Raw genomic sequence first — 12,936 nt, 5'->3', positions numbered from 1 at the left:
GGTATATGTCAGAGCTATATAAATGTATAATAATAGTGTGTGACTGTGGGGGGACATTAGAGTGTAAGCTCCTCTGGTACAGAGACTGATGTGATTGACTCAGTGATCTCTGTACAGCACTGCGGTATATGTCAGAGCTATATAAATGTAAAATAGTAGTGACGGGGGGGGGGGGGGGGCATTAGAGTGTGAGCTCCTCTGGTGCATAGGCTGATGTGACTGGCTCAGTGTTCTCTGTACAGCACTTCAGTATATGTCAGTCGAGCTATATAAATGTATAATAATAGTGTGTGACTGTGGGGGGACATTAGAGTGTAAGCTCCTCTGGTACAGAGACTGATGTGACCGGCTCAGTGTTCTCTGTACAGCACTGCGGTATATGTCAGAGCTATATAAATGTATAATAATAGTTACTGTGGGGGGACATTAGAGTGTAAGCTCCTCTGGTACAGAGACTGATGTGACTGGCTCATAGATCCATGTACAGCACTGCGGTATATGTCAGAGCTATATAAATGTATAATAATAGTGACTGTGGGGGGACATTAGAGTGTAAGCTCCTCTGGTGCAGAGACTGATGTGACTGTGGGGGGACATTAGAGTGTAAGCTCCTCTGGTACAGAGACTGATGTGACTGGCTCAGTGTTCTCTGTACAGCACTGCGGTATATGTCAGAGCTATATAAATGTATAATAATAGTGTGTGACTGTGGGGAGACATAGAGTGTAAGCTCCTCTGGTACAGAGACTGATGTGACTGGGGGGGGGGACATTAGAGTGTAAGCTCCTCTGGTGCAGAGACTGATGTGACTGTGGGGGGACATTAGAGTGTAAGCTCCTCTGGTACAGAGACTGATGTGACTGGGGGGGGGGGACATTAGAGTGTAAGCTTCTCTGGTACAGAGACTGATGTGACTGGCTCAGTGTTCTATGTACAGCACTTCAGTATATGTCAGTCGAGCTATATAAATGTATAATAATAGTGTGTGACTGTGTGGGGACATTAGAGTGTAAGCTCCTCTGGTACAGAGACTGATGTGACCGGCTCAGTGTTCTCTGTACAGCACTGCGGTATATGTCAGAGCTATATAAATGTATAATAATAGTTACTGTGGGGGGACATTAGAGTGTAAGCTCCTCTGGTACAGAGACTGATGTGACTGGCTCATAGATCCATGTACAGCACTGCGGTATATGTCAGAGCTATATAAATGTATAATAATAGTGACTGTGGGGGGACATTAGAGTGTAAGTTCCTCTGGTACAGAGACTGATGTGACTGTGAGAGAACATTAGAGTGTAAGCTCCTCTGGTGCAGAGACTGATGTGACTGTGGGGGGACATTAGAGTGTAAGCTCCTCTGGTACAGAGACTGATGTGACTGGCTCAGTGTTCTCTGTACAGCACTGCGGTATATGTCAGAGCTATATAAATGTATAATAATAGTGTGTGACCGTGGGGAGACATAGAGTGTAAGCTCCTCTGGTACAGAGACTGATGTGACTGGGGGGGGGGACATTAGAGTGTAAGCTCCTCTGGTGCAGAGACTGATGTGACTGTGGGGGGACATTAGAGTGTAAGCTCCTCTGGTACAGAGACTGATGTGACTGGGGGGGGGGGGGGACATTAGAGTGTAAGCTCCTCTGGTACAGAGACTGATGTGACTGGCTCAGTGTTCTCTGTACAGCACTGCGGTATATGTCAGAGCTATATAAATGTATAATAATAATAATAACAGTGTGTTACTGTTGGGGGACATTAGAGTGTAAGCTCCTGTGGTGCAGAGGCTGAATTGAATGACTCAGTGTTCTCTGTACAGGGCTGTGGAATATGTCAGCGCTATATAAATAATATTTTTGCCATGTATGGCTTGTATACACAGTCTTTAAATATATAGAGTAAGTACGGGGATGATATCCCAGGTGTGCTGTGTATAATGAGAAGCAGAAGGGTCCCTGATCCTGGCGGAGGTGGTGGAAGGTGTACAGGACTCCCACGCTCTTGTAGTTGCGTCTCCCTCCGCCTCGCGGCGTGCGGTTTGCAGCGCAGTCCTGGCGGTCCGGGATAACAGGCCCCTTTTCATCCATCTTGTTGTGTACAAGCATGGCTTTCTGCCTTGTGGCCTGGCAGCTCATTATGGAGCCTCAGACCTGGAATGTTCCTCCACTATTAATGGGACCTTGTTTGCTTTATTCCTGACCCTCCGCCGTTCCCTTCCACACACAGGAGCCTGTTGTCGGGGGGCCCCGGGCTCTCACCCTGTGGTTTTACGGGGCCCGCAGAATGTTAATGAAGTGAGCCAGGAGCCGCCACAAATCACCTGGCCTTCACAGCTCCCTCTTATACAAAGAGGACCAGTCACCCCCAGAAAGCTTTGTTTGCTTGGCCCGTATTTAAAGCAGTCAATAAATATACGTTATTCCGGTTAGTTGTATTTTTATTTTACAATAATGAGTTGCTGTACCGGCACTGCACAGGTTGTGGATCTCCACCCCACAACTGAGGACCATTTTCCTCCCCTATATTTTATGAAGGAGGTTTGGTTAGAAGAGGTATTCACTGGAGACATTTATAATAAAATGCAGTATTAGGGTGCAGCACACCTACCTGAATCCAGAAATCACTTCACATAGAGATTCTTCCATCTATTTATAGAACATTGTGTCTGTGCAGACTGTTGCTATATGGTAGCGGCCATTTTAGACCTAAAGTAGCTCAGCTGTGATAGGTGGCAGGATTCTTTCTGGCATTACTGGGCAGTAAGCCAATGTTGTGCTGGGAACCCCATCCTCCTTACTACCCCCATACCAGGAACCCCTACCCTCCCTATTGCGCCCATACTAGGAACCCCATCCTTCTTACTGCCCCTATACAGGGAACCCCTTCCCTCCTTATTTCCCCCATACTGGGAACCCCCACCCACCTTGTTGTCCCCATACTGGAAACCACAACATTCTTTACTGCACATGTACTGGGAACCCCCACCTGCCTTACTGCCCCTATATTAAGCACCACACCCTCCTTACTGCCCCCTGTGATGGACACCCCGCATTTCCTATTAAATCTGTACTGGGTACCCCCACCCTCCCTGCTGCCCCCATGCTGGAAACCCCCACCCTCCTTATTGCCCCCATACTGGGAGCCCCTACCCATTTTGTTGCCCTAATACTGGGAGCCCCAGCACTCTTTACTGCACCTGTACTGGGAACCCCCACCTTCCTTACTGCCCCTATATAAGGAACCACCCAAAACCATATTTGACACCCCACATTTTCTATTAAATCTGTAAGGGGAACACCCACTCTCCTTTCTGCCCCATGTATTGGGCACCCTTACTGTCATTATTGCCCCTCTACTGGGAAACCCTGTCCTCCTTGCTGCCTCTTAATTGGGAACGCCCACTCTCCTTACTACTTCTGCACTGGAAACCCCACCTTTCCTACTGCCCATGTATTGGGCATCCTCATCTTCCATCTTGCCCCTGTATTGGGCATCACCATCCTCCTTATGGCCCTCTTACGAGAAACCCCCACCCTCTTTACAGCCCATGTATTGGGCATCCTCATCTTCCATCTTGCCCCTGTATTGGGCATCACCATCCGCCTTATGGCCCTCTTACGAGAAACCCCCACCCTCTTTACAGCCCATGTATTGGGCATCCTCATCTTCCATATTGCCCCTGTATTGGGCATCACCATCCTCCTTATGGCCCTCTTACGAGAAACCCTCACCCTCTTTACTGCCCCTGTATTCAGCACCCCACCCTTTTTACTGCCACTGTATTAGGAACCCTCACCCTCCTTACAACTCCTGTATTAGGAACCCCCACCTTCCTTACGTCTCCTGTATTATGAACCCTCAACTTCTTTACTGTTCCTGTACTGGGAACATCCACCCTCCTTACTGCCCCTATACTTGGGGCAGCCACCCCTCTTAATGCCCCTGTCTTGGGCACCTCCACCCTTCTTGCTGCTCCAGTATTGGTTACACCACCCTCTTTACTGCCCCTGGACTGGGAACCCCCAACCTCTTTACTGCACCTGTATTTGGTACCCCACTCTCCTTACTGCCACCATATTGGGTACCGCTATCATCCTTACTGCCTCTATGCTGGGCACCCCAGCCCTCCTTGCTGTCCCCCTGTACTAGACAATCGCACCCTCCTGACTAATATATTGCATTTGGCACCCCAGCACCCCAGCCCTCCTTTCTTCCCCTAGATACTAGATAATCCCACCTTTCTTTCTGCTCTCTTTATTAATCACTATCTGTCCTTCATACCCTCCCCTATACTAGGCAGCCCACCCTACTGACTGCCTCCTGCACTAGGCACCCTCACCCTCCTTACCGCCCTTCTTTACTTCATAACCTGAAGGGCACCTCCACTCTTCTTCTTGCTCCCTAAACTAGGCACTCCTACTCTCCACATTTCCCCTGCCTCTGTATACTGGGAATTCTCATCCCATGCCCCCGTGCCAGGCACCCACACTTTCCTTAAGGTCACCTCCTTTTACCCCTCTACAGGAAAGCTACAGAGGATCAGAACATTGACATGTCTCCATATCTTGCCTGCGTTTGGTCATGTGATATGCGATGACGCAGGGGACCCGCGGGGGAGGAATCTCTGTGCAAGGCTCTGCTCCCATGACGCTTCCGGTAAAAAAAATGGGCTTTTTCCACTTTAGCACAACTGCAGTGTTACCTGGATTGTATTATTTCCATTGATTATGTTTGGAGTTACTGTATAAAGCAGGCAGCCCGAGTGCTACTGGTGACTCCACACCAGAGTCATTATTAAACCAGAACATTCTCACCTGCGGACTTCCGCCAAGGTGATGGGACAGGCGCCGGGGGACCATCCCCCTCCTCATCCCTAATTAATGGGCCCATTTGATTGATTGAAACATCACCAGGATGACATTAAAAATGTGTCTTGTCAGCACGGCGCTCTCACACACCGCACAACGCAGATTTCATTGCGGCTAATTCGCCCTCATTAACCTTTGCAGCAATTCACCCGCTTTCCGCCCAGCGGCCTCATTCTGTGTCACCTTTTATCTTCCTACAGAAGCAAAGTCAAGATCTCGGCCTTTCGTCTCTGAGCCTGGGTCACTGGACCGCGTACAGACTGCCCGCGCAGGACGCAGCTCGCAAAGAGGTAACGGAAACGCTTACATTATTTACCTGCATGATATAAATATAGGGGGGGGGGTGGTAAATGTATGGTAAAATATATTTATATCAATAGGAAATGAGACGATAAACCCAATAGAAGTCTTTAGTTACTCCTTGTGTAATTTTTGTGATAGATAGATAGATAGATAGATAGATAGATAGATAGATAGATAGATAGATAGATAGATAGATAGATAGATAGATAGATAGATAGATAGATAGATAGATAGATAGATAGATAGATAGATAGATAGATAGATAGATAGATAGATAGATAGATATGAGATAGATAGATAGATAGATAGATAGATAGATAGATAGATAGACAGACAGACAGACAGACAGACAGACAGACAGACAGACAGACAGACAGACAGATAGACAGATAGATAGATAGATAGATAGATAGATAGATAGATAGATAGATAGATAGATAGATAGATAGATAGATAGATAGATAGATAGATAGATAGATATGAGATAGATAGATAGATAGATAGATAGATAGATAGATAGATAGATAGATAGATAGATAGATAGATAGATAGATAGATAGATAGATATGAGATAGATAGATAGATAGATATGAGATAGATAGATAGATAGATAGATAGATAGATAGATAGATAGATAGATAGATAGATAGATAGATAGATAGATATGAGATAGATAGATAGATAGATAGATAGATAGATAGATAGATAGATAGATAGATAGATAGATAGATAGATAGATAGATAGATAGATATGAGATAGATAGATAGATAGATAGATAGATAGATAGATAGATAGATAGATAGATAGATAGATAGATAGATAGATAGATAGATAGATAGATAGATAGATAGATATGAGATAGATATGAGATAGATAGATAGATAGATAGATAGATAGATAGATAGATATGAGATAGATAGATAGATAGATAGATAGATAGATAGATAGATAGATAGATAGATAGATAGATATGAGATAGATAGATAGATAGATATGAGATAGATAGATAGATAGATAGATAGATAGATAGATAGATAGATAGATAGATAGATAGATAGATAGATAGATAGATAGATAGATAGATATGAGATAGATAGATAGATAGATAGATAGATAGATAGATAGATAGATAGATAGATAGATAGATAGATAGATAGATAGATAGATAGATAGATATGAGATAGATAGATAGATAGATAGATAGATAGATAGATAGATAGATAGATAGATAGATAGATAGATATGAGATAGATATGAGATAGATAGATAGATAGATAGATAGATAGATAGATAGATAGATAGATAGATAGATAGATAGATAGATAGATAGATAATTTAATGCACATTTACATGTTAATATAATTGCAAAAATGGGCCATGCAGAATAATTGGGGAATTTCTGCGGATTGTCAGTCTTTTCTCAGAGATAATTCTTTGGATTTTTCTCTGATGAACTCTTCTATCTTCTATAGTGATGAGTAGTGAGGAGAAGGAGAGGGGCTCAGAAATAGAGGATTGGTTGAATGATTATTTCACACTCCGGTGATATTTCTGAATGTTCTGATGAGAGAAGTATTGTAAGATAAAATGACAAACGCGGCTACAAGAATTTGTAGAGCTCAGAGAAATCAGCCTACAATGCTGCATTCAGGGAACTGTCAGTTGTGCGCACACTGTGGACAGTTGGAGGCGCTGTGCATTGACAGAGAGTGGAAGAGTTGTCATTTGTGATGATAAAACTGTCTGCAGCTGATTAAGCGGAAAATCCAAATGACAATCAAGATCTTTACAATGTTGCAATTTTTGAATGATATCTGTGCAAATTGTAGCGTTTGTATTATTGCATTGATGGGTGGAGGAGGGGCTCATTACACTCCTATGGAGAAGCCTGTGTGATGGCGGCACCCTGACCTCCTCATTGTGCCTCCATGGCAGAGGCGGAGCGCTCAGAGCTGCCAAACCCGCTGCAATTTCCAAATCATTCAATATGTGTCTGACAAGCCAATATCTGTTATCCAATTCTTGGAAAATGTTCTGCAAGGAACAATGAACTAAGTACGCTGTTATATTAACTAAATCAAATGCAGGCCGGCTCAGAACTGCTCCCTTCTTATTGGGACGATGACGCAGGGTGGCAGGGGGGTGGGGAGAACATGTCCCTGAGAACCCAGAGAACTTACATTTCTGAAGTCAAGTTCATGCTAAAGTCATCTTTTTATTTATTTTCTTCTTCGTCCTATTCTTTCTGTTTTTATATTATTAGTAATAATAATAATAATTATTATTATTATTATTAGTAGTAGTAGTAGTGGTGGTAGTAGTAGTGGTGGTAGTAGTAGTAGAAGTAGTGGTGGTGGTGGTAGTAGTGGTGGTAGTAGTAGTAGTAGTAGTGGTGGTAGTAGTAGTGGTGGTAGTAGTAGTAGTAGTAGTGGTAGTAGTAGTAGAAGTAGTGGTGGTGGTGGTAGTAGTGGTGGTAGTAGTAGTAGTGGTGGTGGTGGTAGTAGTGGTGGTAGTAGTAGTAGAAGTAGTGGTGGTGGTGGTAGTAGTGGTGGTAGTAGTAGTAGTAGTGGTGGTAGTAGTAGTGGTGGTAGTAGTAGTAGAAGTAGTGGTGATAGTAGTAGTGGTGGTAGTAGTAGTAGAAGTAGTGGTGGTGGTGGTAGTAGTAGTAGTAGTAGTAGTGGTAGTAGTAGTAGAAGTAGTGGTGGTGGTGGTAGTAGTGGTGGTAGTAGTAGTAGAAGTAGTGGTGGTGGTGGTAGTAGTGGTGGTAGTGGTAGTAGTAGTAGTAGTAGTAGTAGTGGTAGTAGTGTTAGTAGTAGTGGTGGTAGTAGAAGTAGTGGTGGTGGTGGTAGTAGTGATAGTAGTAGTAGTGGTGGTAGTAGTAGTAGAAGTAGTAGTAGAAGTAGTAGTGGTGGCAGTAGTAGTAGTAGTGGTGGTAGTAGTAGTAGTAGTAGTGGTATTAGTAGTAGTATATTGTTATCATCACATACCTTATTTTACACCCAGTCATGTCATCACTGGGTCTCTGTGCATCTGTTTGAAATGCAGTCAGATCATGGCCAGTGGGAGGGGCCAGCTGGGTGCTGTACATAGCTTGCTGAAAACATGACAGCACCCTGCCTTTGTGGGCATTCGCACTGCCATGGAGTGTACAGTCTTTGAATGAGGACAACACTGAGAATTCAGAAATCACCTAAATAACATGTTTGGGGTATGCTTTAAACCTACACATGAAGTTGTGGATGATGTGCGATATACTCTTTTAAAAGTGACATTATGTGTATGCAAACAGTGGCTAGGATCTGTCATTTACCAGTGCTAAATGACAGATTCCTGCTAGCTTCTGTTTGTAAACAAACTAGGAGATCTGTCATTAGCTGCATTATCACTATTGCCCCCTAAATGACAGAAACCTGACAGTCTCTGTTTATCAACAAACCAGGGGATCTGTCATTAGCTGCATTATCACTGTTGCCTTTAAATGACAGATCCCTGACAGCCTCTGTTTGTAAACAAACCAGCAAATCTGTCATTAGCTGCATCATCACTGCTGTCTCTAAATGACAGATCCCCGCCAGTCTCTGTATATAAACAAACCAGGTAAAATGACAGATCCCCGCCAGTCTCTGTATATAAACAAACCAGGTAAAATGACAGATCCCCGCCAGTCTCTGTATATAAACAAACCAGGTAAAATGACAGATCCCCGCCAGTCTCTGTATATAAACAAACCAGGTAAAATGACAGATCCCTGCCAGTCTCTGTATATAAACAAACCAGGTAAAATGACAGATCCCTGCCAGCCTCTGTTTGTAAACAAACCAGCAAATCTGTCATTAGCTGCATCATCACTGCTGTCTCTAAATGACAGATCCCCGCCAGTCTCTGTATATAAACAAACCAGGTAAAATGACAGATCCCCGCCAGTCTCTGTATATAAACAAACCAGGTAAAATGACAGATCCCTGCCAGCCTCTGTGTATAAACTAACCAGGTAAAATGACAGATCCCTGCCAGCCTCTGTTTGTAAACAAACTAGGAGACCTGTCATTAGCTGCATCATCACTACTGTCCTCAAAATGACAGATCTCTGTCAGCCTTTGTTTTGTCAACAAATTAGGGAATCTGTCATTAGCTTCATTATCACTACTGCCTCTAAATGACAGATCCCTGCCAGTCTCTGTTTATAAACAAACCAGGTAAAATGACAGATCCCTGACAGCCTCTGTTTATCAACAAACCAGGGAATCTGTCATTAGGTGCATTATCACTATTGCCTCTAATTGACAGATACCTGACAGTCTCTGTTTGTAAACAAACCAGCAAATCTGTCATTAGCTGCATTATCACTACTGTCTCTAAATAAGAGATCCCTGTCAGCCTTTGTTTGTCAACAAATCAGGGAATTTGTCATTAGCTACATCATCACTACTGCTTCTAAATGACAGATCCCCGCCAGCCTCTGTCAACAAACCAGGGAATCTGTTATTAGCTGCATCATTACTACTGCCTCTAAATGACAGATCCCTGTCAGCTTTTGTTTGTCAACAAATCAGAGAATTTGTCATTAGCTACAGCATCATTAATGCCTCTTAATGACAGATCCCTGCCAGCCTCTGTTTATCAACAAACCAGGGGATCTGTCATTAGCTGCATTATCACTATTGCCTCTAAATGACAGATCCCTGCCAGTATCTGTTTATAAACAAAACAGGTAAAATGACAGACCCCTGCCAGCCTCTGTTTGTAAACAAAGCAGGGGATCTGTCATTAGCTGCATCATCACTACTGCCTCTAAACGACAGATCCCTGCCAGTCTCTGTTTATAAACAAACTAGGTAAAATGACAGATCCCTGCCAGCCTCTGTTTGTCAACAAAGCAGGGAATTTGTCATTAGCTACATCATCACTACTGCTTCTAAATGACAGATCCCTGCCAGCCTCTGTCAACAAAGCAGGGAATCTGTCATTAGCTGCATCATCACTACTGCCTCTAAATGACAGATCCCTGCCAGTCTCTGTTTATAAACAAACCGGGTAAAATGACAGATCCCTGCCAGCCTCTGTTTGTAAACAAACCAGGGAATCTGTCATTAGCTACATCATCGCTACTGCCTCTAAATGACAGATCCCTGCCAGTCTCTATTTATAAACAAACTAGGTAAAATGACAGATCCCTGACAGTCTCTGTTTGTAAACAAACCAGGGAATCTGTCATTACCTGCATCATCACTACTGCCTCTAAATGACATATCCCTGCCAGTATCTGTTTATAAACAAACCAGGTAAAATGACAGATCCCTGCCAGCTTCTGTTTGTAAACAAACCAGGGAATCTGTCATTAGCTACATCATCGCTACTGCCTCTAAATGACAGATCCCTGCCTGTCTCTGTTTATAAACAAACTAGGTAAAATGACAGATCCCTGCCAGCCTCTGTTTGTAAACAAACCAGGGAATCAGTCATTAGCTACATCATCACTACTGCCTCTAAATTAAATGACAGATACCTGCCAGTCTCTGTTTGTCCCAGGGAATCTGTCAATCCGGTGGGATAGGAGACCCAGGCGAGCCGCAGAAGGCGGGGGGGGGGGTGAGTCCCCCCCCCCCTCCCGCTCCTGCTCCCCGTAATGACAAGTGTGAAAGGGGCCTTAAGGAGACAGTACTTTTTTTTCCATAGGACCCTTGTGTGACCAAGAAAGGGGGGGGGGATTACAAGGACTAATGGCCCCCCTCTTAAATAATACCATGCCAACAATGGAAGGGTACTATGCATAGGTGGGTAGCAAAGCAAAACCACCCCACCTTGCCAGCCAACTTGTCCGTATATTGATGAGCTGCTTTTGTAAGGAGACTTAGGCGCAAACGTGGGTCGCGCTTGTGGTGCCACAAATTGTGGTAATGGCACCCCAAGCGCGGGTAGCAGACGCACGTTTTCCCGCGGGAAAAAAACGCGCTACAAATTGGCCAAAGTGCTCACTGAAAAAATCACCAGATACTCCATGACCAAAAACAGGTTTTGGAGCTACGTTGGGGCATTTGTTGTGTGTAGAGCGGTCCACTGAAGTGATGGGGCCGCCCTAGGCGCAACGCGCGTTCCCGCTACGCTCAGGCATGAATGGGGACTAGCATGACATATATTCCTTAAAAATAATTTCTTAGTAATATGTCAGGGTTACACACTAAGATCACAGCACTTCCCCCCCCCCCCCCCCCAATCTTCTTTTCTCTCATCTTTGTTCAGGCATCATCCAAGGTCCTTATCTATTTACGTAAATCCTGGAGTCTGTGCAGGTCTTGGATGCGTTCACAGATATCAGACACAGATCAGCCTCTCCTTGTGGCTTGCTATGAAGCTACAGTGTACAGCCCTGATCAGCGGGGTGGGGAGACTGAGGAAATTCTCCATCCTGCCTGCAGCAGACTGATGACCTCACCTCAGCCTAGGCTAAGTCACTGGACCCTGGAAGACTGGAGCCTTTTCTGAACAGTGATACTCTTGCTGTGCGACAGGTCCACTTTAACTCCCTTGTCTGTCAGGCTGTCACTCTCTGCCGTAGTCGGATCTGTAATGATTGGGACATGTTGGTGTTGGCCGGGCACTTAGTACAGGAAGGCTCGTCTTGCCAAGACTGCGCTAAGCGAGCCAAAGCTAACACAGGTCTGACTTATATACTGAGTGCCAGACCACAGAACCCCCCCGGGAATAAAAAAAACCATTGCATTTCGCTACATTGCTGTGTACATAGGAGCGTCTACTGTACACGGGGGAGGGATAGACGCAGTTGCATGACTCCAAGCTTGTAGCTATTTTTTTGTCTAAAAAGTTGTGGCTACCTTTTTGACTTAGAGCCAAATTACACGGTCAACTTTATGCTTGCTACTAGGAGATACAATATATAGTCAAAAGTATTGGGACGTCTTTACACGCACATGAACTTTAATGGCATGCCAGTCTTAGTCCATAGGGTTCAATATAGAGTTGGCCCACAACAGCTTCATCTCTTCTGGGAAGGCTGTCCACAAGGTTTAGGAGGGTCTATGGGAATGTTTGACCATTCTTCCAGAAGCACATTTGTGAAATCAGGCACTGATTTTGGAGATATGGCCAGGCCTGCAGTCTCCGCTCTAATTCATACCAAACGTGTTCTATCAGGTTGAGGTCAGGACGCCTTAAGAGTTCCCTTCACTGGAACTAAGGGGCCAAGCCCAACCCCTGAAAAACAACCCCACACCATAATCCCCCCTCCACCAAATAATTTGGACCAGTGCACAAAGCAAGGTCCATAAAGACATGGATGAGCGAGTTTGGGGTAGAGGAACTTGATTAGTTCCTGAGACCTAAGACATAGTCCCCTAGACTTTAGACGTACTTCTCTAGTGCTAAGACCTAGTCTACTTGTTCTATGACCTAGTCCACTAGTACTAACACCTAGTCCATAGTCTCCTAGACCTAGTCCCAAGACCTAGTTCCATAGACCTACTAGACCTAGTCCCCTTCACTGGAACTAAGGGGCTAAGCCCAACCCCTGAAAAACAATCCCACACCATAACCCCCTTCCACCAAATGATTTGGATCAGTGCACAAAGCAAGGTCCATAAAGACATGGATGAGTGAGTTTGGGGTGGAGGAACTTGGTTAGTCCCTGAGACCTAAGACATGGTCCCCTAGACTTTAGACTTAGTTCTCTACTGCTAAGATCTAGTCCACTTGTTCTCTGACCTTGTTCACTAGTGCTAAGACCTAGTCCATAGTCTCCTAGACCTAG

At 44.5% G+C, this 12,936-nt stretch overlaps 1 protein-coding gene across 3 annotated transcripts in view; it reads left to right on the top strand.

Moving 5' to 3' along the window:
* The window catches only part of CNTFR (ciliary neurotrophic factor receptor), a gene marked incomplete at its 3' end in the record, with an annotated part of 840,563 nt that overhangs the window by 481,189 nt on the left and 346,438 nt on the right, over positions 1–12,936 (top strand). For all 3 annotated transcript variants that reach the window (XM_082243029.1, XM_082243027.1, XM_082243028.1), the window contains one exon: positions 5,068–5,157. In XM_082243029.1, the coding sequence (XP_082099155.1) occupies positions 5,068–5,157 (90 nt within the window). The remainder of the gene's footprint in view (positions 1–5,067; positions 5,158–12,936) is intronic.

The sequence above is a fragment of the Pelophylax lessonae genome, assembly GCF_965119305.1.
Source record: "Pelophylax lessonae genome assembly, chromosome: 1".
Classification (NCBI taxonomy): Eukaryota; Metazoa; Chordata; class Amphibia; order Anura; family Ranidae; genus Pelophylax; species Pelophylax lessonae.
The sequence above is the reverse complement of the archived record's forward strand: the minus strand, read 5'-3'. Positions and strand labels throughout refer to the sequence as shown.